Source organism: Chiloscyllium punctatum, chromosome 5 (genome assembly GCF_047496795.1).
Source record: "Chiloscyllium punctatum isolate Juve2018m chromosome 5, sChiPun1.3, whole genome shotgun sequence".
In the NCBI taxonomy this organism is placed as follows: Eukaryota; Metazoa; Chordata; class Chondrichthyes; order Orectolobiformes; family Hemiscylliidae; genus Chiloscyllium; species Chiloscyllium punctatum.
The window spans coordinates 80,010,646-80,037,753 of record NC_092743.1 but is presented as its reverse complement, the minus strand read 5'-3'; the positions used below and the strand labels follow the sequence as shown (position 1 = coordinate 80,037,753).

General features: G+C 41.6%; 1 protein-coding gene across 7 annotated transcripts in view; it reads left to right on the top strand.

Moving 5' to 3' along the window:
- The window catches only part of LOC140477184 (frizzled-6-like), a 54,900-nt gene that overhangs the window by 12,048 nt on the left and 15,744 nt on the right, over positions 1-27,108 (top strand). For all 7 annotated transcript variants that reach the window (XM_072570629.1, XM_072570627.1, XM_072570633.1 and 4 more), the window contains exon 3: positions 23,776-23,972. In XM_072570629.1, coding sequence (XP_072426730.1) covers positions 23,776-23,972 — 197 coding nt within the window. The remainder of the gene's footprint in view (positions 1-23,775; positions 23,973-27,108) is intronic.

The window sequence follows — 27,108 nt, the reverse complement described above, 5'->3', positions numbered from 1 at the left end:
ATCCACCTAACCTGCACATCTTTGGACTGTGGGAGGAAATCTGAGCACCCGGAAGAAACCGACACAGGTGATTGCCCAAGGGCGAATTGAACCTAGGTATCTATTTCTGTGAGGCAGCAGTGCTAATCACTGAGCCACTGTGCTGCCCTACACTTACCTCTGCTCCTTGACTCTCTTGAAGTTCTGGTAAACTGCTGGTGTCACCCACTGTGAAGACTAATGCAAACTACCTATTTAATTTTGCTGCTATTTCTTTGTTCCCCATTTCTTCATGGCCAGCCTCATTTTCCACCAATCCAATGTCTCCTCTTGCCTCTCTTTTACCTTTTTCTTTATCTAAAAAGCCCCTTGCAATCTTCTTTTATATTACCAGCTAGTTCACACACGTTATTTCATCTTCTCCCTACTTATTGCTTTTTTTAGTTGTCCTCTGCTGGTTTTTAAAAGGCTTTCCAATCCTCTGGCTTCCCACAAATCTTCATCACATTATCTGCTTTTTTTTTGCTTTTATTCTATCCCTTTGTCTTCCTCCCTTTAGTATGATTCTTCTTCCTCAGGATGAATTTCTTCTGTGCCTCCCAAATTGCCCATAGAAACCCCTGCCATTGCTGCTCCGCTTTCTTTCTTGCTAAGCTCAATTTTCAACCAACTCTCGCTAGCTCCTGCCTCGTGACTTTAGTCATCAATTAGTCAATTATAATACCGTTACATCTGATTCCAGCTCCTCCCTCTTAAACTGCAGTGTGAAGTTTATCATATCACTTCCCTCTATGGGCTCCTTCACCTTAAGGTCTGTAACCAAGTCTGCACATCACCAAATCCAGAATTGCATGTTCCCTAGTATGCTGTACCACAAGCTGCTCCAAAATAACCATCTCATAGATGTTCCACAGATTCCTTTTTCTGGGATCCAGTATCAATCTGATTTTCCCAGACCACCTGAATCCCATGTGATTATTGTAATAATAGCTTTTCTTACATGCTTTTTCTATTTCCTGATTTATTTACTGCCCCACTGCTGCTAGGAAGCCTGGCCATAATTCCCATCAGGGTCTTTTTTCCCTTTGCAGTTCCTCAACTCTACCTACATAAATTTTATACCTTCTGACTACTTCTTGCTATCAATTTAATTTTTTTTTACTAACAAGGAAACCCCATCCCATCTGCCCTATTGCCTATCCTTTAGATAGGATGTGTATACTTGGATATTTAGTTCCGAGCCCTAATCTCCTTTCAGCTGCTGCCCTCTGAGATACCCACAACATTGTACCCACTAATTTAAACCTGCATTTGAAGCTCATTTACCTTGTTGCGTATACTGCATGTGTTTAAGTATAGCACCCTCAAGTCCTGTGTTGACCACCCCCTTCTCATGGTTTTCCTCTTATCTGCTGTACTTAAAGATTCCTGATCCTGTCAGTACACCTGTTCTGTTACTTGTTGTAGAAACTTTAATCGCCTCTCCTGACCTCTCCCCACTTTAAACTGGTTAAAGTCCTTATGTTCACCCTATTTAGAATTTTCACTAGAATCCTGGTCCCAGATTGATTCGGGTAGAATGTGTCGTAATGGTCCAGCTCCTTCCTGTCTCAATATTGATGCAAAAACCCCACAAAATGCAACCCTGCTTTCCCACACCACTCCTTTAGCCATGTGTTTACTTTCCTTCTTATTTGTTTGTCAATTTGCACATGGTTCAGGTAATAATCCAGAGATTGCAGTCTTTAACATCCACTTTAACAAACTTTGTTCCTATTTCAGGATGGTCGAGTGGTATTATCACTGGATAGTTAATCCTCACGCCCAGGTAATGTTCTGGGAACCCTGGTTCAAATCCTTCGATGGCAGATTGTGGAATTTGAATTCTATATTAAAAAATTTGGAATAAAGAGTAGAATGATGACCAAGAATCCATTATTGATTGTTGGAAAAACCCATTTAGTTCACTAATATCCTTTAAGGAAGGAAATTGCCGTCCTTATGTGGTCTAGCCTAAATATGACTTCAGACCGACACTTATCTGCCAGCTGGGAACTAAGGATGGGTAATAAATGCTGGCCTAGCCAGCAACACCCACATCCCATGAATGAATATATTTAAAAAATTCTCCAAAGGGGACCTTTTGCCTATATTGTTGGTGCCAATATGGACTACAAAAATTGGATCCTGCTCCTCACTCTCCAGTATCCTTTCAAGCCAACTTGAAATATCCTTTACCTTGGTACCAGGTAGGCAACACACCATGTGGGACTCTCAATCCTGCGCTTGAAAGGATGCTACCTGTCCCTGTAATTACAAAATCCCCTACTACTTCCACTTTTCTTTGTGCTCCTCCCCAGCTTGAATGGCTTTCTGGACCATGGCGAAGTGATCAGTTTGACCATCCTCCAGGCAGATTCTTTCCTCATCCACATAGGGAACAAGCTCAGGATCTAAGGCTCCTGCAATGCTATGTTCAGTATCTTTATACCTCATTTGTTGTTATACCATCCTGTTCCTGACCAGTGTCCAAATTTGAAATATTTAAGCTATGAGGTGTGACTGTCAGTAACACAGTATCAAGATAATTCTCTCCCTCCCAGATGTGCCAGTATCTAAAGCTCAGATTCCAGCTCATCAGCTCAGAGCTGAAGTTCCTCAAGCTGCAGACACTGCTGATGTCATGATGGCTTGCAATGGAATCCACCAGCTCCCATGTCATGCAAGAGCAGCATTTCGCCAGTACTGCCATTTCTAATGTAGTTAATTAAGGTTTATTCTATTTGTTTAAAAAATTCTCAGTCCTTAAATTAATGTATTCCTTTCTGAATCTACTAATATTCACTACTATGAAGAGGCCTAAAGAAGGGTCACTGGTTTGGTCTCTACAGATGCTGCCAGACTTGAGTTTTTCCAACAAATTCTGTTTTTGTTTCTGATTTCTAGCATACGCAGTTGTTTTGTATTTTTTTCTCTATCTACTGTTTAAGGTGAGTCTCTACTGTAACTCCTGTATCAGCTACAGCTTCTGTGATGTCTGCCCTTCCCCTACTCATGCAAGTCTGGACATATTCAATGCTCCTTCTCAAAATGCATCATGGTGACAACAACTATGAGGACCTCTGCAAGTAATGGGGAATGGAAATTGAATGTTGGCAATTATTGCAAATGCGATGGAGTATAAAACAGGAATCTCTTACTGAGGCACTAGATCACAAGTGGAATACTATGGGTCCCCTTATCTGTTGTTATTTGAAGGGGATTAAGTAATGAAATCAGACATCATTTAGATCTGAGTAAACTTGTATCATTAAAAATATTCCCTTTATTCCAATTTGGCAGGAGAATTGATACTCTAGATCAAGATTGACCCCTTTCAATCATGATTTGTTCCTGGCTGAGAAAATCAGTTGAAATAGACAGCCATACTGTAGCACAGAGCGTCTTCCAGCATATGATCAAGTTTCGGAAACTATGCTGCCCAGGTTTTCTTCAGTTAATTCCTGCCCTAACTTGGTACGGGTTAAAATCTGAGCAGTAGTATTAAAATGTACCAACATTGTCACTATATTGTGGGCAGAAATGTAATCTACACATAATTACTCCTTGGACATTCCCCTACTTCTGTTGCTTCGGTTAATGTGATGCATATAACTCCTCAGATTCTGTGCCCTGGGAATACACAGAGGGGATATTTGAGAGATTTAGAGAGAATGAGAGACCTTGGAGTAGTTCTTGAAGATAGCAGGACAAATTGATAAGATGCTTAAGAAAGATTCGGAATGCTTTCCTTTCTTGAATGAAGTCATAGAGTCATAGAGATGTACAGCATGGAAACAGACCCTTCGGTCCAACCTGTCCACGCCGACCAAATATCCCAGCCCAACCGAGTCCCACCTGCCAGCACCCGGCCCATATCCCTCCAAGCCCTTCCTATTCATTTACCCATCCAAATGCCTCTTAAATGTTGCAGTTGTACCAGCCTCCACCACTTCATCTGGCAACTCATTCCATACATGTACCACCCTGTGCATGAAAAAGTTGCCCCTTGGGTCTCTTTTATATCTTTCCCCTCTCACGCTAAACCTATGCCCTCTAGTTCTGGACTCCCCAATCCCAGGGAAAAGACTTTGTCTATTTATCCTATCCATGCCCCTCATAATTTTGTAAACCTCTATAAGGTCACCCGTCAGCCTCCGCTCCAGGGAAAACAGCCCCAGCCTGTTCAGCCTCTCCCGACAGCTCAAATCCTCCAACCCTGGCAACATCCTTGTAAATCTTTTCTGAACCCTTTCAAGTTTCACAACATCTTTCCCATAGGAAGGAGACCAGAATTGCATGCAATATTCCAACAGTGGCCTAACCAATGTCCTGTACAGCCGCAACATGACCTCCCAACACCTGTACTCAGTACTCTGACCAGTAAAGGAAAGCATACCAAATGCCTTCTTCACTATCCTATCTACCTGCAACTCCACCTTCAAGGAGCTATGAACCTGTACTCCAAGGTCTCTTTGTTCAGCAACACTCCCGAGGACCTTACCATTAAGTGTATAAGTCCTGCTAAGATTTGCTTTCCCAAAATGCAGCACCTCGCATTTATCTGAATTAAACTCCATCTGCCACTTCTCAGCCCATTGGCCCATCTCGTCCAGATTCTGTTGTAATCTGAGGTAACCCTCTTCGCTGTCCACTACACCTCCAATTTTGGTGTCATTTGCAAACTTACTAACTGTACCTCTTAAGCTCACATCCAAATCATTTATGTAAATGACAAAAAGTAGAGGACCCAGCACCGATCCTTGTGGCACTCCACTGGTCACAGGCCTCCAGTCTGAAAAACAACCCTCCACCACCACCCTCTGTCTTCTACCTTTGAGCCAGTTCTGTATCCAAATGGCTAGTTCTCCCTTTTTTCCACAAGATCTAACCGTGCTAATCAATCTCCCATGGGGAACCTTGTCAAATGCCTTACTGAAGTCCATATAGATTACATCTACTGCTCTGCCCTCATCAATCTTCTTTGTTACTTCTTCAAAAAACTCAATCAAGTTTATGAGACATGATTTCCCACGCACAAAGCCATGTTGACTATCCCTAATCAGTCCTTGCCTTTCCAAATACATGTACATCCTGTCCCTTAGGATTCCCTCCAACAACTTGCCCACCACTGAAGTCAGGCTCACCGGTCTATTGTTCCCTGGCTTGTCCTTACCACCCTTCTTAAACAGTGGCACAACGTTTGCCAACCTCCAGTCTTCCGGCACCTCACCTGTGACTATCGATGATACACATATCTCAGCAAGAGGCCCAGCAATCACTTCTCTAGCTTCCCACAGAGTTCTCCGGTACACCTGATCAGGTCCTGGGGATTTATCCACCTTTACCTGTTTCGAGACATCCTGCACTTTCCCCTCTGAAATCTGAAAATTTTGCAAGATGTCACCATCTATTTCCCTACAGTCTATATCTTCCATATCCTTTTCCACAATAAATACTGATGCAAAATATTCATTTAGTATCTCCCCTATTTTCTGTGGCTCGACACAAAGGCCGCCTTGCTGATCTTTGAGGGACCCTATTCTCTCCCTAGTTACCCTTTTGTCCTTAATAAGTATAAAATACAAAAGTGGGGATGTAATTCTGGAATTGTATAAAACGCTGGCAAGGCTCAGCTGGCATTTTGCAAATTGTTCTGGTCACCATGTTACTGAAGGACACAGTTGCTCTGGAGAGAGTGCAGAGGAGATTTATAGTATGTGGTCAAAGACTGAAAATTGTATCTTGAAGAAAAGTTGGATAATCTAGGGTTTCTTTAGAGCAGAAGAGACTGAGAAATGACTTAATTGAGATATACAAAATAATAAAGACCCTAAATAATAAGTAAAGACCTGTTTTTTTTTCCCCTAGCAGAGAGGTCATTTACCAGGGCCATAGATATAAAATGATTGCCAGTTAGATTAGAGTGGATATGAGCACGCTTTTTTGCGCCTTGAAATGTCTAAAATTCACTACCTAGTTTCATAGTGAAGATAGAAACCCTCTCTTATTTCAGAGGAACCTGGAATGCTGTAATCTGCAAGGCTTTCATCCAGGTGCTGATATGTGTGATTAAAGCTGGTGGCCGGTTTATTTATCCTGCACAAACACGATAGGCTAAATGGGCTCTTTCTGTGCTGTGACTCTTCTGTAGTTCCAAGGAATCCTTAAGTTTTGGTAGTAAACAAATGTATGGAAATCAATCAAACACAATTATCACCTCACTATTTGAACAGTCCAACTCTGAAGATATTCTATACCCATCTGCCAGCACAAAATCAAAGGTCAGAGTCAGGATCTCTGACTTCCCATGCTCAAAATTCCATCAGCTGGTAAATATTCCCAGTACCAAACAAGAAGAACATATTGACCTTGGCACCAGATATGTTGCCTAGGATTTGATGCACTATTGTTTTCTTTCTTCTGTCTGTAGCTTTTTCATTTTGCCAGAATTTTTAAAATTACATTCCCTTCAGTATGGAAACAGGCCCTTCAGCCCAACAAGTCCACCCCAACCCTCTGAAGAGCAACTCACCCACAGACCCCTTCCCCATATTTACCCCCTGACTAATGCACCTAATACTACGGGCAGTTTATCATGGCCAGTTCACCTGACCTGCACATCTTTGATTGTGGGAGGAAACCCACACAGACACAGGGAGAGCTTGCAAACTCCACACAGTCACCTGAGGCAGGAACCGGACCAAGGTCGCTGGTGCTGTAAGACAGCAGTGCTAACCACTGAAGCACTGTGTCACCCGATTTCTTTGTTGGTTTTTGCTACTGCAACTGAGGTAGAACAGGTTGGGGTGCAGTGGGAAGGATCTCTTATTTTTCACTCAGGAGCCTTCATGTGTTCATACTTGGCTGAATTAATGCAGTAGTTTACTTTTCCTTTAAATCTTTTTGTTCCTTTCAAAATCTTGGGGAATTCAAAGCATTTGGTCAGTGAAGGCCCATCCAGTTACATATATTTGAATTTTCAGAAGACATTTGGTAAGTTAATGCACATTTAGGTTATTTAATAATGAGTCCATGGTGTTGAAGGTGGTACGTTAGCATAGTTAGAGGATTGGATAACTAAGAGAAGAAACAAAGTCAGATAAATGCGGCCATTTTCAGGATTGCATCCTGTAACTGCATCCAAGTTCTGCCTCAGATTAGTGATGGGAGTTAGGGGGAAGGGAAAGTGAAAGCGACAGGGAGTATGGCGTTAAATGGAAAGATAAGCAACAGGATAGCATGTGTCCAGGCGGATTTCAAATTGAGGCAGACTGGGAATGCAGAAAAAAGCAAGGATAACTTAGGACATCATATAACTTCCAATATCTCTAATGATAAGAAAGTTAGCATTAAGGCACTTTACCTGAATGTTCGTAGCATTCATAACAAAGCAGATGAACACAGATCATACACAGATCATAGTGAATGATTATGATGTGGTAGGCATCACAGAGACTTGGTTACAGGGGGGTCAGGACTGGCAGTTAAACCTCCAAGGATTTTCAACTTATCGAAAAGACAGGGAGGTCAGCAGAGGGGGTGGGGTTGCCTTGTTAGTTAAGAACAAAATTAAATCTATGGCACTGAATGACATAGTGTTCAGATGATGTGGAGTCTGTGTGGGTGGAATTGAGGAACCACAAAGGCAAAAAAAACATAATTGGAGTTGTGTGCAGACCTCCTAACAGTGGTCAGGACCAGGGACGCAACATGTACCAGGAAATAGAGAAGGCATGTCAGAAAGGCAAGGTCACAGTGATCGTGGGAGACTTCAATATGCAGGTGGACTGGGTAAATAATGTTGTCAGTGGATCCAAAGAAAGGGAATTCATGGAATGCTTACAGGATGGCTTTTTGGAACAGCTTGTCATGGAGCCCACAAGGGAGCAGGCTATTCTGGACCTAGTGCTTTGCAATGAACCAGACTTTATAAAAGATCTTAAAGTAAGGGAACCCTTAGGAAGCAGCGATCATAATGTGGTAGAGTTCAGTCTGCAGTTTGAAAGAGAGAAGACAAAATCGGATGTAATGGTGTTACAGTTAAATAAAGGTAATTATGAGGGCATGAGAGAGGAACTGACAAAAGTAGACTGGAAGCAGAGGCTCACGGGGAAGACAGTAGAGCAAAAATGGCAGGAGTTTGTGGGTATGATTAAGGACACTGTACAGAGGTTCATCCCCAAGAAAAGAAAGATTATCCAGGGAGGGATTAGACAGCCATGGCTGACAAAGGAAGTCAGGAAATGTATTAAAGAAAAAGAGAGATCCTATAAAGTGGCCAAGAGCAGTGGGAAATCAGAAGATTGGGAAGGCTACAAAAACAAACAGAGGATAACAAAGAGAGTAATAAGAAAGGAGAGGATCAAATATGAAGGTAGTCTAGCCAGTAATATTAGAAATGATAGTAAAAGTTTCTTTCAATACATAAGAAACAAACGACAGGCAAAAGTAGACATTGGGTCACTTCAAACTGATGCTGGAAGCCTAGTGATGGGAGATAAGGAAATAGCAGAACTTAACAAGTACTTTGTGTCACAGTGGAAATCATGAGTAATATCCCAACAATTAAAGGGATTCAGGGGACTGAGTTGAGTATGGTTGCCATTACAAAAGAGATAGTGCTAGAAAAGCTAAAAAGTCTTAAAATTGATAAATCTCCTGGCCCCGATGGGATACATCCTAGAGTTCTGAGGGAGGTGGCTGAGGAAATAGCGGAGTCATTGGTTGAGATCTTTCAAGGGTCACTGGAGTCAGGGAAAGTCCCAGATGATTGGAAAATCGCTGTTGTAACCCCATTGTTCAAGAAAGGATCAAGACAAAAGATGGAAAATTATAGGCCAATTAGCCTAACCTCGGTTGTTGGTAATATTCTAGAATCCATCATTAAGGATGAGGTTTCTAAATTCTTAGAAGAGCAGAGTCTGATTAGAACAAGTCAACATGGATTTAGTAAGGGGAGGTCATGCCTGACAAACCTGTTGGTATTCTTTGAAAAGGTGACACGTAGGTTAGACCAGGGAAACCCAGTGGATGTGGTCTATCTAGACTTCCAAAAGGCCTTTGATAAGGTGCCACATGGGAGGCTGCTGAACAAGGTGAGGGCCCATGTGTTTGAGGTGAGCTACTGGGATGGATTGAGGATTGGCTGTCTGACAGAAGGCAGAGAGTTGGGATAAAAGGTTCTTTTTCAGAATGGCAGCCGATGACGAGCGGTGTCCCGCAGGGTTCAATGTTGGAGCCACAGCTGTTCGCATTATATATTAATGATCTGGATGAAGGGACTGGGGGCATTCTAGCGAAGTTTGCAGATGATACAAAGTTAGGTGGACAGGCAGGTAGTACTGAGGAAGTGGGGAGGCTGCAGAAGGATCTAGACAGTTTGGGAGAGTGGTCCAGGAAATGGCTGATGGAATTCAACGTGAACAAATGCGAGGTCTTGCACTTTGGCAAAAAGAATAAAAGCACAGACTACTTTCTAAACGGTGAGAAAATTCATAAAGCCAAAGTACAAAGGGATCTGGGAGTGCTAGTCGAGGATTCTCTAAAGGTCAACATGCGTGATTAAGAAAGCGAATGCAATGTTGTCACTTATCTCAAGAGGGTTGGAATATAAAAGCACCGTTGTGCTACTGAGACTTTATAAAGCTCTGGTTAGGCCCCATTTGGAGTACTGTGTCCAGTTTTGGTCCCCACACCTCAGGACATACTGGCACTGGAACGTGTCCAGCGGAGATTCACATGGATGATCCTGGAATGGTAGGTCTAACATATGAGAAACGGCTGAGGATCCTGGGATTGTATTCATTGGAGTTTAGAAGATTAAGGGGAGATTTAATAGAAACGTACAAGATAATACATTATAAAAATACAAGATAATACATAACGGAAATTGTTTCCGTTCGGCGAGGAGACTAGGACCCGTGGACACAGCCTTAGAATTAGAGGGGGTTAATTCAGAACAGAAATGCGGAGACATTTCTTCAGCCAGAGAGTGGTGGGCCTGTGGAATTCATTACCGCAGAGTGCAGTGGAGGCCGGGGCGCTAAATGTCTTCAAGGCAGAGATTGATAGATTCTTGTTGTCTCGAGGAATTAAGGGCTATGGGGAGAATGCGGTAAGTGGAGTTGAAATGCCCATCAGCCATGATTGAATGGCGGAGTGGACACGATGGGCCAAATAGCCTTACTTCCACTCCTATGTCTTATGGTCTTGTGGCCACAATTATTTACAATATATATTAATAATTTGGCTGAAGAAAGTGAATACTAAAGCCATGTTTATAGATGACACAAAAATAAGTGGGAAGGCAAATGATGAGAATAACAGTCTGCAGAGGGATATAGTTAGGTTAAATGAGTGGGCAATATCTTGGCAGATGGGGTATAATGTGGTGAAATGTGAGGTTATGTATTTTGGCAAGAAGGATACAGAAACTGAATATTGTTGAAATGGAGAAAGACTGCACAAAGCTACAGAACATGGGGAATCACTAACGGATCAGTGCAGGATCAGTGGGGCTTAATCTCAGAATAAAAGGTGTGCAGATGAGAGGAATTTCTTCACTTGAACAGTTTGAAATCTGGAATTCTATACCACAGAGGGCTGTTGAGGCTAGATTGTTAAATATGCTCAAAGCTGTAATCAATAAGAGGATCGAGGTTTTTTGGGAAAAGGTAAGAAAGTGTAGGGTTATCAAATCAATGAATGGCGAAGTATACTCCGTGGCTGAATGACCTCCTTGCATTCCTATGTCTTATGGCCAAACCATAATTCCCCATGAAATGCCGTTCTTTTGGTATTTCTGACTGTTCAGCAGCATTTGCTTTATAATCTTAAAAGTTAGAAAGTAGTCATGCTAAGTTGTGTTGGTAAAGAATGGTGGAGTCAAAGGCATTCAGCTGCTTTTACATTCGCAGATTGTAGATGCTGGCAGTCTGAAGTAAAAACAGAAAATGCTAACAAACACAGCTGTGGCAATATTCTGGAGAATCATATTAGGCTCAAAACATTAACTGTTTCTTTCCCCATAAATGCTGTAAGATCTGCTGAGTTTATCCAGCCTTTTCTGTCTGTTATTTCTCTGCTGCAGAAAGTGGTGTAATTAGCAGGATCAGGTTACCTCACCATCCTCATGGCTGAGGAATAACACCTCTGAGGAAGTGCAGGAGAAAGAGAGAAGAGCAATCTAGAAATTATACAAAATGTTATCTGCACTCCCTGCTCTTCTTTTGAGTATTCATGATGGTTGTGATCTTCCTTGAGTCATCCCAACAATTGTATTTAATGTTTAAAGAAGAGAGTCTCATCTTTTAAAAAAGGGTAAAGCTGATCAATGCAATGATGCTGTTCATTTTGAAGTATATTATTCTGTCACAAAATCATTGCAGAGAATGATGCGTGGGCGTTCAAACAGTTTTTTCTCTGGGGTGATGACAGCAAAAGCAAAGAATACCAATCACTGCACTCTTTTCAGAAAAGAAATTGGTACAGAGTTACAGTCAACCTTTTTAGTTATGTATGTTACCTTGAATTTTGAATAAAGTTTTACTTTAAAAGAATATTCTGCAATAGTATTTGTTATTAGCGTTATTATAATGTCTTCCATAGAAGAACATGGCTTTATAAATTTTGTCTTAAACAAATATGTCTGTTTTAGTATACCTCTTCAAATTTCAACCCTCTCTGTGAAGATATTTCTGCTCATGTCAATCTGAGGTGGATTGGAATACCCTTTATCCCCAGACTATGACCTTAGTTAAGACTTATAACCAGGCAAGAAGTCCTCACTGCGCCCATCCTGCCAAGCCCTCTTCAGAATATTATACTTTACAAACAGATCACATCACATTCTCCTAAACCTTGGATGTTATTGCCCCTTTGTTTTGGTGGTGGAAGGAGTGGATGTGGCACCAACAAAATTGACTGTTCTACCGTAGGTGGGATTAGATGTTTTGACTGTTGTAGGGTTGCTCTCAAGGCAGTGGAGTGTTTCCTCATGCTCTCAGGATATGAGTTCCTCATTTTAAATTTCCTAGGCTGTGACTGGCCTTGTGGCCACTGTATTTTTATGGTTGGTCCAGTTCAGTTTCAGTTAAATGGCTAAATTGCTACCCCGCCTCCCAAAACTTCCAAGATGTTGATAGTGGGGGATTTAGTGGTGGCAGTGCCTTTGAATGCCACAGAAGATGTGTAGATTGTCTCTTGCTAAAGAATGTTATTCTCTGTTACTTGGGTAGCACAGCTATTACTTGCAACTTAGCACCCAAGCCTAATTTGTTAAAATCTTGCTTCATATGGACATGAGTACTTCATATCTGAGTAATGTCAAATGGTTCTGTTCATCATGCAATCATCAGCAAATATCTTCACTTTTGATCTTTTTGTGGTGGAAGGCTTGAATGGAAGAATGGGTTGAAGTAGCTGAAGATTGTTGAGCCTAGGACACTGTTCTGAGAAGCTCCTGCAGTGATGTCCTGGGACTGAGATCATGGTCCTCCAATAACCACAACCATTTCTCTTTTGTGCTAGGTATGGCTCCAAGCAGTGGAGGGTATTCCCCACTAACCTGAATTTCCAAGTGCCCATGCTCATAATAATCATTGATTTTTCCCATTGCTTCAACTGATGAATGTTCAGCAAGCAGATAATTGTTGCAATATCTGCATTAGTGTTGTCCCTTGTGGAATGTTAAACCAAATCTTGATTTGCAGATCCAGTTGCATATTACATCACTGTTGGAGGATGGGTGAAGGCACAGCTTTGCAGCATGTTTGCTTGTCTTGTCATGACTCGGGTTTTCTCCTTCAAATGTTGAGATGGCTTGATGACTGAGACTTAAATACTGAGATATGTCCTGAGCAATTCTTACTGTGTAGTGTAGTTGGACTTGCAGGCTGTGAAATTAGCGTGCCAAATATCTTTGTATCTGAGTTTGAAGCATCTTATATTGCAGGCTACCATGTGCAATGGCTGCAGAATACGGCTTTTGCAATGCAAGGATCCTCATGAACTCCCATTAGCTAGCCAACTCAGTAAATCTGAGCTCTCATGAGCTTTCAATACCAGGTATGCTACACTTTGTAGGAAGTTGGTGTTAAAGACTTTTGAAAATTAGTTGTCCTTTGAGTTTGAGATGACTTAATGTTCCATTTGCAGAGATTTATAACCAGCTAGCACTGATAGTCTGACAGATGCTGGAAGAGTTGTGTTAAGTGTCCTTTTTTCTCTGTCCCTGGATTATAGAGACTAGCAGTATACCTAAAGTGTCTTTCACCTTTTAAGAGGCTATGAATTCCATATTTACCTCTTTCTGCGGAGATCAACATTAATCATAAGACTGCTTGTGTGCACAATTGTGAAGAAGACTGCTGGCAGCATCATTTACTGGCCCCTGTTGTCATTTCCATTTTGCCATGAGGTTTGGACATCAGTTAGTGTCCTAAATACCCTGCGCATTGAGTGTATTTAAGTGGGTGAGGATTGTCTCCCTTTTACACCCCCAATTTCCCTTTCTCCTCATGCGCTTTTTTTGCCCCCCTCTTCCACTCACCCTCTCTTCTTCCCCCCGTGCTTTATTCCACCCACACTCTCTCTCCCTCTCTCTCCCTCTCTCTTCCCCCCCCACGCTGTCCCCCTGCTCTCTCTATCACTCTCTCTCCCCTCCCCACTCTCTCTCCCCACTCCCCCTCTCCCCATGCACTTTGTACCCCCTGTTTTCTCTCCCCCCGCTCTCTGTCTTCCCCACCCTGCTCGTTCTCTTCCCTCCCACTCACTCTTGCCTGCTCTCTCCCTGCAGCTGTCTCTCACCCTCTCCCCTGCTGTCTCTCTGTCTTTCCCCCCCCCCCCCCGCTATCCCCCTACTCTCTCTTTCCCTCCCGCTCGTTGTCTTCCCTGTCCGCACTCTCTCCCTCCTGCCGTCTCTCAAACCCCCGCTCTCTCTCTCTTCCCCCCTCCACCGCGCTCTCTCCCCCACCACCACAATCTCTCTCTCTCTCCCCCCCCGACCGCACTTTCCCCTCCCCCCCACCGCTCTCTCTTCCCCCCCCCCCGCATCGTTCTGTCTCTCTCCCTCCCACTCTCTCTGTCCTCTGCTCTTCCCCCTCTGCTCTCTTTCCCCTTGCTCTCTCTCTCCCCTCCGCTCCTACTCCCTTGCTCTTTGCCAACCCCCCCACACCCCGCTCTCCCCCTTCCCCTCCTTCCCCCACTCTCTCTCTCTCTCTCTCTCCTCCTCACCCCCACTCCCCCGACCATGCACTCTGTCTCTCCTTCCATCCCCACCACATGCTTTGTCTCCTCTTCCCTTTCCCGCGAGTGCTCTTTCCCACCCAATCACCCTACACTATTTGTCTGACATATGGGATGCTTTAATTAAGAGCCTCTCTGCTTTTTTCACATCCCAACCCTTCCTAACTCTTCAATCATCATTGGTATGTGTTATGTGGGGACAGTGTCCCTTCAAGAGCTGAGTCGTGATACTGGTGAATGTTCAGCCAGTGTTCACTTATTTGTTTGAGCTTTTACAGAGTGTACAGCTTCAGAATAAAAACTGCCCTGTTGGATTGCAGCAAACACTGATTTTGCATGTTCTTAGTTCTGACTAGAACCAGTGATTACCAATCCAGATTACTCTTTTAATAATAGATTTTACCATTTTCTCTACTACTGATGTCAACTGATCTATAGTTCTATTTTCTCTCTTCCTTCCTTGAACACGAAGGTCGCATTTTCTAACTTCTCATCAACAGAATTTAGGGAATTGTGAATGATCACACACAATGCATTCGCAATAACTGTAGCCATTTCTTTGAAAAGCTAAAGGTGTACACTTTCAGATCAAGATGATTTGTCAGCCCTTTGTAGAACTATAGGATCCCCACAGTGTGGAAGCAAGCAATTTGGACTATTGAGTCCACACTGACGCTCTGAAGAGCATCTTACCTGGACCCACCCTATCCCTATAATCTTGCATTTCCAATGGCTAATCCATCTATCCTGCATACTGTGGGCAATTTAGCATGACCAGTCCACCTAACCTGCATATCGTTAGACCGAGAGAAAAACCTGGAGCACTCAGAGGTAATCCATGCAGACACAGAGAGAACGTGCAAACTCCTTACGGAGATTCACTCGAGGGTGGAATCGAACCGAGGTCCCTGGTACTGTGATACAGCAGTGCTAATCATTGAGCCACCATGCTGTCCCAAACATTTGTGCAGTGCTGTTTCTTTACTAATAATAATTCAAGTTAATCACACTCAATTCTCCTGAATTTCTAGTAGGTATACTTTCTATTGTAATGAACATACAAGCAATGCTGCAACTTAAAATGTAATTGAAAAATGATCACTTACTGCAATTTTATAGTTGGTGTATAACATATTCAAGATTCAATCTGTGAATCAATGGGAATTTTAACATCTGTAAGAAATGTCAACAACAAGAGTGGTTATCTTGGGCCTTATATAGAACATAACCTCTGCAGCAAATGATTTCCTCAGAACCTGTGGGCGGCACGGTGGCACAGTGGTTAGCACTGCTGCCTCACAGCACCAGAGACCCGGGTTCAATTCCCGCCTCAGGCGACTGACTGTGTGGAGTTTGCACGTTCTCCCCGTGTCTGCGTGGGTTTCCTCCGGGTGCTCCGGTTTCCTCCCACAGTCACAAAGATGTGCAGGTCAGGTGAATTAGCGATGCTAAATTACCCGTAGTTTTAGGTAGGGGTATGGGTGGGTTGCGCTTCGGCGGGGCGGTGTGGACTTGTTGGGCCGAAGGGCCTGTTTCCACACTGTAAGTAATCTAATCTAATCTAATCACCATCTTTGAGACTGGTTGTTGCTTACTGATCGCTTAAGAATCATATAGAGTGCCTTTTTTCAGTAGTTCAAGGTGATGTGTACACTTTCTTATATTTCCACCATATGCAGCCTTTTATGTTTCTTGCGAGGTCACTGTTATTTTTATTCTCCCTATTAATTGCTTCTTTATTGCTGAGTTTTTTTTCAAAACATCTCCAATCCTCAGGTTTAGTACCCTTTTTGACATTGTTATAAGATCCTTATTTCATTTTAAATTATCCTTCACTTATCTGAGTAGCCTAGATTTTTTTTTTCAGTGGAGTTTTTATTCTTTAAAGGAATTGGTAAAGAATTATGAATTATTTCTTCAAGTATGTACTATTTGTTGACTACAGTCATTTCTTTGGATCAAATTCCCAATCTAAGACAGCCACCCTGACTTAGTAAACGATCACTGATCCTTGATCATAGCTAATAGTAACAATGCAAATGCTGCTGTGGCTCAAGAAGGATGCGCAATAAATATTGGCCTTTCCATGCATTCACATCGCATGAGCAAGATTTTTTTTTAAAATGTACCACTTCCCTTTTGCCTCATTGATTGACTTTGTTTATTTTAAGATCCTAATTCCATTTTTAGCCACATTACTTTCAAACTTATTATGGAAATCATATTATGATCATTCTTCACAAGAATGCTTAGTTGTAATATAAATTCTGCCTACTTAATTGCACAATATTAGATATAAAGTCGGCTGTTCCCAGGTTGGTCCTCAGCTTATTAGATTTCATTAGAAATAGAATTCCAGAAAGCCCTTTTTAAAATAGTTGTTACTTTACAACAGTTTCCCTGTTCCAGGTTTGAATAAATTTGAGTATTCCTGGCTAAATTGGACTAATTCAGGCATGAATCTGCTTCTTTTCAAGTTGAGGCTAATCCTTTATATCATCTATGAAATTAAGAAAAAAAAATGCTCTGAGGGCTGTGTCAGTGTAGCAATAATAACATTTCTTGGGAGAAGCAGTTTGTTATAACATGTAGACATACAAATGTTTCTTACAACCCCAATCCTCTTCAAAAGTACCTGAGCTGCACTCTGCACCAATGTTCAACATATAGGACAATCAATTATTTTGCTGCTGATGTACAATTTTTAGTTCTATCCTGGTTTTTAACATTCTCTTGTTAAGGCTTTTATCACATCACATCTCTCAAATGCTCATTTATTTTCAATCAGCATTTATAGATGAGTGAATTATAGATTCATTCGAAGAAGTTTTTGAATTGTTCACATTGTTTACAATTTTGAATAATGCTAGTAACAATTAAGTTTAATCATAGGCTTTTGAATTATGAATATCCCTTTTTTAAGCTATATTTGTGGCCTTCTGGAAATTATCATTGGAAACCATCATCCTAAAGCACAAACAAAATTCCATCGGTTTTATTAATGCACAAGTATGAATCCATTTAATTTCCAGAAATTTTTCTTGTCTTGTTTTTTCCAAAGATAAGTTGACTTTTGAGACTGTTACCAGTGTTTACATATTCAGTGTTCTCCCTGAGTAAGATGAAAGTATGACTTCAGACATATTCACAAGTCACAGCAGGCACACTGAGTTTTGCAAGGGCGTGTATCTGTAATAAGACACCTTGTCACAACTTTTAATGTGTTAGTTGAAATGTATATGATTAAGAAATATGTTCTTTGGTACATTTACTGTATTTAAATAGGACATGCAGAGGTTTCACTGAAGTTAACTGTAAAATATTTGAAATTAAAAATCAAATGTGTTTATTTTTAAAACAGTGCTATTCTTTGAATCGTAATCTGGGAGTGTCAAGCTGCTGCTTGTGAACAATACATGTTTTCCTCTTAGCCATGCAGGAAGGATGTACGGAATGCCTGTTCTGCCCCTGGTGGCAAAGTGATGGTTATCAAATCTCTCAATGTTTCATGCATTAGTTAATGTTTCACTTCTGATAAGAGTAGAAGAACATTGGGCCCACATTTCACAGAATAGTGGTTTAAGTGTTTGGGTAAATAATAGCAGTAATAATTTGAACTTTTGGAGCTTCTACTTTGTATCTTGCATGACAATTTCAGCTGTAATTGATATCTATTAGCATTCTTTAAAGTAACATTTCTATTAACAATCTCATGTAATTATGCATCTCATGTGGACTGCTGAGATTAAATTGAAACTGGAATTTAATTTTTACCAGGACCTATACAGTTTCAGGACATGATAGTGGTGTGTGTTGGTTTTCATTTCATGCAGCTGAACTGCATATTTACAGTTTTCAGACAGAAATGGCTAAAATATAATGTCCAAACACTGGTAAAATTCTGCTGATCACTTGTTGCCCCACATTTTATCGACTAAAACCAGAATTTGCCTTGAAATGGTCTTTAAGACCGATGGCTCTCAATGCAGTAATATCAACTTCTCAAGCACCCTGGGACATCTTGCTATGAGAATTCAAGCTGTGTCTGCAAAACTAAACTCTTAGCCTGTTACGCTTTTGTTACAATTTTATGGTAACTTTTCTATTAGAAATTCCTATATTTGCCTTATGATGGAGCATGTAATAACAAACTTGTCATTGTGTAATTGTACCTTCCTGTTTGTGGCTGTGTCTTCTCACCCTTCTGCTTATCTTACAGAGGAATTCCTGTGCCTGAGCCAACTTTAGCTCTGACCTGATTTTTAACTCTATAAGTGAATGGGTTTTGGTCAAGTTAAAATTGAGCCTATTATGTCATTGCTTTCCAAATTGCTTTAAGACTGCCTATTATAAATAATACCAAAATGCATAAAAGCAAAGGGAAAATGAGTGCAGAAAAAAGGCTCTTCGGCTTATCACATCTGCACTGATTTAACAAAAAACACCTAATTATTTGAATTCAATTTTATGGCACTTGGCCTATAGCCTAGTATGCCTTGGCATCACAAGTGCACAATTTATAGGCAATGATTTCCAGATTCCTTGTAAGGGTTCAGAAAAGATTTACAAGGATGTTGCCAGGGTTGGAGGATTTGGACTATAGTGAGAGGTTAAATAGGCTGGGGCTGTTCACCAATCTTTGGGTGAAAAAGGTTTTGCTCATATCTCAGTCAGAGAGAAGTACAGCATGGAAACACCCTTCGGTCCAACTCATCCATATCCCTCGAAAGCCTTCCTATTCATATACCCATTCAGATGCCTTTTAAATGTTGCCTCTACCAGTTCCTCTGGCAGCTCATTCCATACACCTACCACCCTCTGTGTGAAAAAGTTGCCCCTTAGGTCTCGTATCTTTCCCCTCTCACCCTAAACCTATGCCCTCTAGTTCTGGACTCCCCCCACCCCAGGGAAAAGATCTTGCCTATTCATCCTATCCATGCCCCTCATGATTTTATAAACCTCTATATGGTCACCCCTCAGCCTCCACACTCCAGGGAAACAGCCCTAGCCTATTCAACCTCTCCCTATAGTTCAAGTCCTCCAACTCTGGCAACATCCTTGTAAATCTTTTCTGAACCCTTTCAAGTTTCACAACATCCTTCTGATTAGATGGAGACCAGAATTGCATGCAATATTCCAAAAGGGGTCTAACCAATATCCTGCACAGCTGCAACATGACCTCCTAACTCCTGTATTCAATACTCTGACCAATAAAGGAAAGCATACCAAACGCCTCCTTCACTATCCTACCCAACTGTGACTCTACTTTCAAGTAGCTATGAACCTGCACTCCAAGGTCTCATTGTTCAGCAACACTCCTGAGGAACTTACCATTAAGTGTATAAGTCCTGCTAAGGTTTGCTTTCCCAAAATGTAGAACCTTAACATTTATCTAAATTAAACTCCATTTGCCACTTCTCAGCCCATTGGTCCATCTGATCAAGATCACATTGTAATCTGTGGTAATCTTCTTTGCTGTCCGCTGCACCTCCAATTTTAGTGTCAATTGTAAACTTACTAACTATACTTCTCAAGCTCACATCCAAATCATTTCCATAAATGACGAAAAGTAGTGGACCCAGCACTGATCCTTGTGGCACTCCACTGGTCACAGGCCTCCAGTCTGAAAAACAACCCTCCACCACCACCCTCTGTCTTCTACCTTTGAACCAGTTCTGTATCCAAATGGCTAGTTATCCCTGTATTCCATGCGATCTAACCTTGGTAACCAGTCTCCCAAATCCATGACCCCTGATTATTGTTCCCTCCATCAAGGAGAAAAGCTTCTTCCTATCTGTCCAATCTATGCCCTTCATAATTTTATACATCTTAATTGTGTCTCTGCCTGCGTTCACCCCCCCCCCCCCCCCCCCCCCCCCCCCCCACCCCAATCTCCTCTCGGTAAGGCAAACAACCCTGATTTGTCCAATATCTCTTCAGTAAAAGCCAGTGGAGTGATGTTATTTATAAAGTGACAACAGACATTTGGAGTAAAACTGTTCAACAAATAGTATTTAGTGACTGCCATCAATCTCCATCTCAAAGTTCCTTATTACATCAATATTGTACACCCTGCATAATTGATCATTTTGCACTTCTACTGCTGTTTTAAATTTATTCAGAGAAGAGTAGACTGTTTCCTATGATTCCTGGATTAGAAGTTGGATCTGGAGATTTTTTTTGATATTAAGTATTAACATGCATAGCTATGAATTTGGCAAGGTACAAATTCAGGAAAAGTGAACTAGTAGGATTGAGAAGTGTGTGACATAATTCAAATTGCTTAGTTGCCACCAACTTGCAGAGCAGGAGTTTTATGTAGTTTTTCAGAGTTTACTTTTTATTTCACAGTCATTAACATGAAAACCTGCCCTTCAGCCCAACTTGTCCATGTCGACCAGATTTCCTCAAACTGAACTAGTCCCATTTGCCTGCATTTAGTTCATATTCCTCTAAACCTTTTCTATCCATGTACCTATCCAAATGGCTTTTAAATGTTCTAATTGTTGTAATTGTACCTGCATCTACAACTTTCCCAGTAGCTTGTTCCATAGGTGCACCACCCTCTGAGTGAAAAAGGTGTCCCTCGGGTCACTTTTAAATCTTTCCCCTCTCATTTTAAATTTATGGCCTCTAGTTTTGGACACCCCTACCCTGGGGGAAAAGACCTTGGCAAGTCACTTTATCTACGCCTGTCATGATTTTGTAAACCTCTATAAAGTCACACTCTGCTGCCTCCATGGAAAAATCTCCCAGCCTCCCCTTAAAAATCAAGCTTTCCAGTCTCTGTAACATGCTTGTTAATCATTTTTGCACTCCTTCCAGTTTTAATAACATCCTTCCTATTGCAGGGCGACCAGAATTATATGCAGTCCTCCAAATGTGGTCTTATCTATGTCTTGTACAGCTGTAATATGACGTCCCAACTCTTGTACTGAATGCTCTGACTGATGAAGGTTAAGCTCCTTGGATGCTGCCTGATCTGCTGTGCTTTCTCCAGTGCCATACTTTATTGACTCTGAGGACGGCAAGCTTACTATGTAAGCCCTGTCCTAGTTTGTCATGCCAAAATGAAACACCTCGCATTCATTTGACTTAAGCTTCGTCTGCCACTCCTTGGCCCATTAGCACATTTGATCAAGATCCCATTGTACTCTTAGATAACCTTCTTCACTGTCTACTATGCCACCAATTTTGGTGTCACCTGCATACCTATTAACCATGCCTCCTAAGTTCTCATGCAGATTGTTTATATAAATGATGAACAACAGTGGACCCAGAAACAATCTTTGCAGCACACCGCTGGTTACAGGTCTCCTGTCTGAACAGTAAGCCTCTATCACAACTCTATGTCGCCCACTGTCAAGCCAATTTTGTATCCAATTGGCTCACTGTCCCTGGATCCCATGTGATCTAACCTTCTTAACCAGGCTACCATGTTAAACTTAGCTAAAGTCCATGTAGACAATGTCTTTCACTCTACCTTCATCTGTCTTCTTGGTCACCTCTTCAAATAACTTAACCAAATTTTGAGAGACACAATTTGCCATGTACAAAACCATGCTGACTATCCCTAATCAGCTCTTACCTTACCAAATGCATATAGATCCTACCTCTCAGAATCCCTTCCAACCTGTCACTGACATTAGGCTCACCAGTCTATAATTCCTTGACTTTTCCTTGCAGCCTTTCATAAATAATGGCATATCATTAGACACCCTCCAGTCTTCTGGCACCTTTCTGTGACTGTCGTTGATGCAGATATATCTACTAGGGCCCCCACAATTTCTTTCCTACCTTCCCACAATGTCCTAGGAAACACTTGATCAGGTTGTGGGGATTTATCTACCTTTTTAGCATGTTAAGACCTCCAACACTTCCCTTTCTGTAATGTAAATTGTTTTCAAGATATTGCTGTTCATTTCCCAAAACTCCCTAGCTTCCATGTCTTTCTCCACTAAGTACTGATGAGAAGTATTCATTTAGAATCTCACCCACCTCCCATGGCTCCACACATAGATGACCTCATTGATCTTTAGGACATTATAGCTCAGTACAGGCCCTTCAGACCTTAATGAAAGACCCCATTCTCTTCCTAGTTGTTCTGTTGCCCTTAATATACTTGTAGAATCGCTTTGGATTCTCATCTACCTTATCTTCTAACACTATCTCATTACCCTCTTTTGCCCTGCTGATTTCCCTTTTAAGTGTACTCCTATACTCTCTCTACTCCTCAAAGGATTCACTTGACCCCAGCTGCCTTTATCTGATATATGCTTCCTTCTTTTTCTTGACCAAATCCTCAATGTCTCTAGTCATTGGTTCCCTACTCTTGCCAGCCTTGCCCTTCTCACTAACAGAAACATGTTGGCCTGTTATCTCACTTTTGAAAGCCTCCCTTTACCAGTAAACAGCCTCTCCAATTAACGTTTGCAAGTTCCTGTCCAATAGCATCAAAATTATCCTTGCTGCAATTTAAGATGGGTGGACCAGAGCTATCCTTTTCCATAACTATTTTAAAACTGATAAAATTATGGTCATTATTCCCAAAGTGCTCCCCCATTAACACTTCAGTCACTTGCACTGTCTTATTTCCCAAGAGGAGGTTGAGTTTTGTTCCTTTTCTAGTAGGACCATTTTGGAGAGTTCTTCTGAAGACACTTAACAAATTCATTCCCATCCAAACCCATAACACTATGGCAGTCCTAGTCTATGTTTGAAAAGTTTTAAAACTCCTAATATTGCAACACTACTATTCTTAGTGCTATCTGTGATATCCTGATATATTTCCTCTACAAATTGCCACTGACTACTGCAGGGGTGGGGGGGAGGTGTTATAGAACAATCCCGTCAAAATGATTACCCCCTTCTTATTTCTCAGTTCCACCCATATAGTCTCACTGGAAGACCCTCAAAAATATCCTTTCTAAGTACTGCCATGATATTTTCCCTTATTAAAGTTGCCACATCCACCTGTTTTCTTGCCACCCCTCCTATCCTTTCTATAGCATCTGTACCCCAGAACATTGAGCTGCCAGTCCTGTTTCTTTTTGCTTCCAGCATTTGAAGGAGGCCAAGGTGCCAAGTGTAGGTATGTTTCCTATTACCCATACAAAGAGATTTATTTTTCTTTCTAAGCCTGTAGTCTAATACCTGTGTATTAGAGCCTTTAATAAATTAAACACTGAAACACTTTTCAAGAGAGAGAATGAGGCTTCCACTCGCACACACTTCATATCAAGCAAATGGCTGGGGGAAAGCATTCTGTTCCATGTTGGTCAGAAGACTGATATCTGGTATGCAAGGGTCTGAAGTAGAATCTAAAGTTAGAGTTGTTTTGAGTCCCCACTAAACTAGTACTGAAGGGCAGAAATTATTATTTTGTGTTTTGTCTGATCGTTTTTACTGTTTCAATTGACATTGTTGTGATGCGATCCAGGAGGAAATGAGTTGAAATTGGGTCACATATCATTGACCATAATAGAGTAATTTTTCTTTTCTCCTCTGCAGCCTTTTCTTCCACTTATGAATCTGCGATGCTCCCCAAATGTGAAAACGTTCCTGTGCAGTGCATTTGTGCCAGCTTGTATGGAAGATCTGCAGATCATCCCTCCTTGTAGAAAGCTTTGTGAGGAAGTTCTTCAGGACTGTGAAAAACTCATTGAGACATTTGGGATTGCATGGCCAGATGGGTTGCAGTGTGATCAGTAAGAGAATTAACTTTAGTATCAATCTAGATTGTGTGGTGGATCTTTCTGATGGAGAGGGAATAAGATGCAAATCTTTACAATGGAAGCTGTTTCATTGTGAACTGTATTGAATGACACCAAAAATGTAAAATTTAGTAGTTTAAATGAAAATGAATACTGGAAATACAAAATAATGAAAGCTGAAAACAAATTGGAAGACTGCGACAAGCATGTTGATCTTGTCTTTTTAAATCATGTTTGATCCTCTTCTTTATGCTTTCTGCATTTGGATTTGCATGTTTTTTTTAATTTCAGTTTAAACCTGATTCCCTGCTTGGTCCTCAGAGTTGTAGTTCATCACCAAGCCATCTGTATCTACCTCTGAAATATCACCTGCCCGTATCTGCAGCACCATTGCAGCAGATACAATCATCCAAACTTTGTCACCTCCAGTGCATCTTTATATTCTCCTTGAACTTGCTTCCTGCATTCAGTTCCCTCAAGCCTTGCCTACTGAACCTCATTTAATGCTCATTTCTCCTTGACTCTCACTGTTTCCTTACCAGGGTCTGTCATTGTTTATTTACCAGCTAATGGCAAATGACACATCATTTGGCTGAGTATGGTATCAAAAATAGATAGCCAAACTGATTTCAAAGGGAATTAGGGTGGAAACTCTCCCTTGTTTGGATTTATATCTAGCACAAAGGAAGATGATTGTGTTTCTTAGAAAAAAATCATCTCAGTTCCAGGGCATTGCTACAGAAGTTCCTCATCCAAATAAAGCAATCTGCTTAATTCATCTAACACCCAATGCACTAAGCTTCAAAATTCACTCCATTAACCATTTGGTCGCATTAGTCCTGTATATAAGATGCAGCAGCAATATGCCAAGCCAACAACAAAACCCCTTCCTAAACATGTGACTCTTAGGCTGCCCTTGTCCTTATAAATGCCATGTATAGGAACACTATTGATTGCAAGTTCACCTTAAACCATTCTGACTTAGAATTTTATCACAATTCCTGCAGTGTTGCTACGTTCCTAATTCTCTCTCTAATGGTACTGTGGTTCTCTCTGTACCAAATGGTTTGCAGCAGTTTAAGATTGATCAACTATCACCTTCGAACTGGCAATCAAAATTGGGCAGCCAATGCTGTTCTTACCACACACACTGATTCCAAAAAAAGAATAATAAGAATCTGTCACAGCATTGCACTCTGATATACCCATTCGCAATCCATCACACCTCCAATTTTGTGACTTTTTTTTGTCACCTTGAAATGCGTTTATTTTTTATTAGGAGGTCTAAGTAACTGGGCTAGGCCAGTACTTGTTGCCCATTCCTAGTCATAGAGTCATAGAGATGTACAGCATGGAAATAGACCCTTCGGTCCAACCCGTCCATGCCGACCAGATATCCCAACCCAATCTAGTCCCATCTGCCAGCACCCAGCCCATATCCCTCCAAACCCTTGCTATTCATATACACATCCAGATGCCTTTTAAATGTTGCAATTGTACCAGCCTCCACCACATCCTCTGGCAGCTCATTCCACACACGCACCTAACCAATGTCCTGTAGAACCACAACATGACCTCCCAACTCCTGTACTCAATACTCTGACCAATAAAGGAAAGCATACCAAACGCCTTCTTCACTATCCTATCTACCTGCGATTCCACTTTCAAGGAGCTATGAACCTGCACTCCAAGGTTTCTTTGTTCAGCAACACTCCCGAGGACCTTACCATTAAGTGTATAAGTCCTGCTAAGATTTGCTTTCCCAAAATGCAGCACCTCGCATTTATCTGAATTAAACTCCATCTGCCACTTCTCAGCCCATTGGCTCATCTGGTCCAGATCCTGTTGTAATCTGAGGTAACCCTCTTCGCTATCCACTACACCTCCAATCTTGGTGTCATTTGCAAACTTACTAACTGTACCTCTTATGCTCGCATCCAAATCATTTATGTAAATGACAAAAAGTAGAGAACCCAGCAACGATCCTTGTGGCACTCCATTGGTCACAGGCCTCCAGTCTGAAAAACAACCCTCCACCACCACCCTCTGTCTTCTACCTTTGAGCCAGTTCTGTATCCAAATGGCTAGTTCTCCCTGTATTCCATGAGATCTAACCTTGCTAAACAGTCTCCCATGGGGAACCTTGTTGAACGCCTTACTGAAGTCCATATAGATCACATCTATTTCTAGAAACTCTTACAGTCCATCTTGATATTACTTGAATGTCTACCCTCAAAGCTTATTTTCTCCCTCATCAATCCTCTTTGTTACTTCTTCAAAAAACTCAATCAAGTTTGTGAGACATGATTTCCCACACACAAAGCCATGTTGACTATCCCGAATCAGTCCTTGCCTTTCCAATACATGCACATCCTGTCCCTCAGGATTCCCTCCAACAACTTGCCCACCACTGACGTCAAGCTCACCGGTCTATAGTTCCCTGGCTTGTCTTTACTGCCCTACTTAAACAGTGGCACCACGTTTGCCAACCTCCAGTCTTCCGGCACCTCACCTGTGACTATCACCCTTGGAAAAAGTGGTAATGAACTATCACTTTGATCCTTTGCAATCCTTTTGGTTTAGACCTTAAAATGTGTTGCTGGAAAAACGCAGCAGGTCAGGCAGCATCCAAGGAGCAGGAGAATCGACGTTTCGGGCATGAGCCCTTGGTCCGGAATCCTTTTGGTTTAGGTAAACTCAATGCTGTTGGAGAAGGAGTTCCAGGACTTTGACCCAGCAACACTGAAGGAACAGTGGATATAAGACCAGAAGTAATAGACCATAAGACATAGCAGCAGAAGTAGGCATTTCAGCCCATAGAATCTGCTCTGGTATTCCGTGAGATCATGGCAGATCTAATAATCCTCAACTCCATTTAATTTGCCTTTTTCCCATAACCCTTCATTGCTTACTGACTAAAAATCTGAATATCTCTGTCTTGAATATGCTTAATGACCCAACTTCAACAGTCCAAACATGTGCAAGTTAGGTTAATTGGCCAGGCTAAATTGCTGATTGTGTTTAGGAATGTGTAGGTTAGGTGCATTAGCCACAGGAAATGCAGGGTTGCATGGATAGGGTCGGAGGATGGGTCTGGGTGGAGCGCTTTTGGGAGAGTTGATGTGGACTT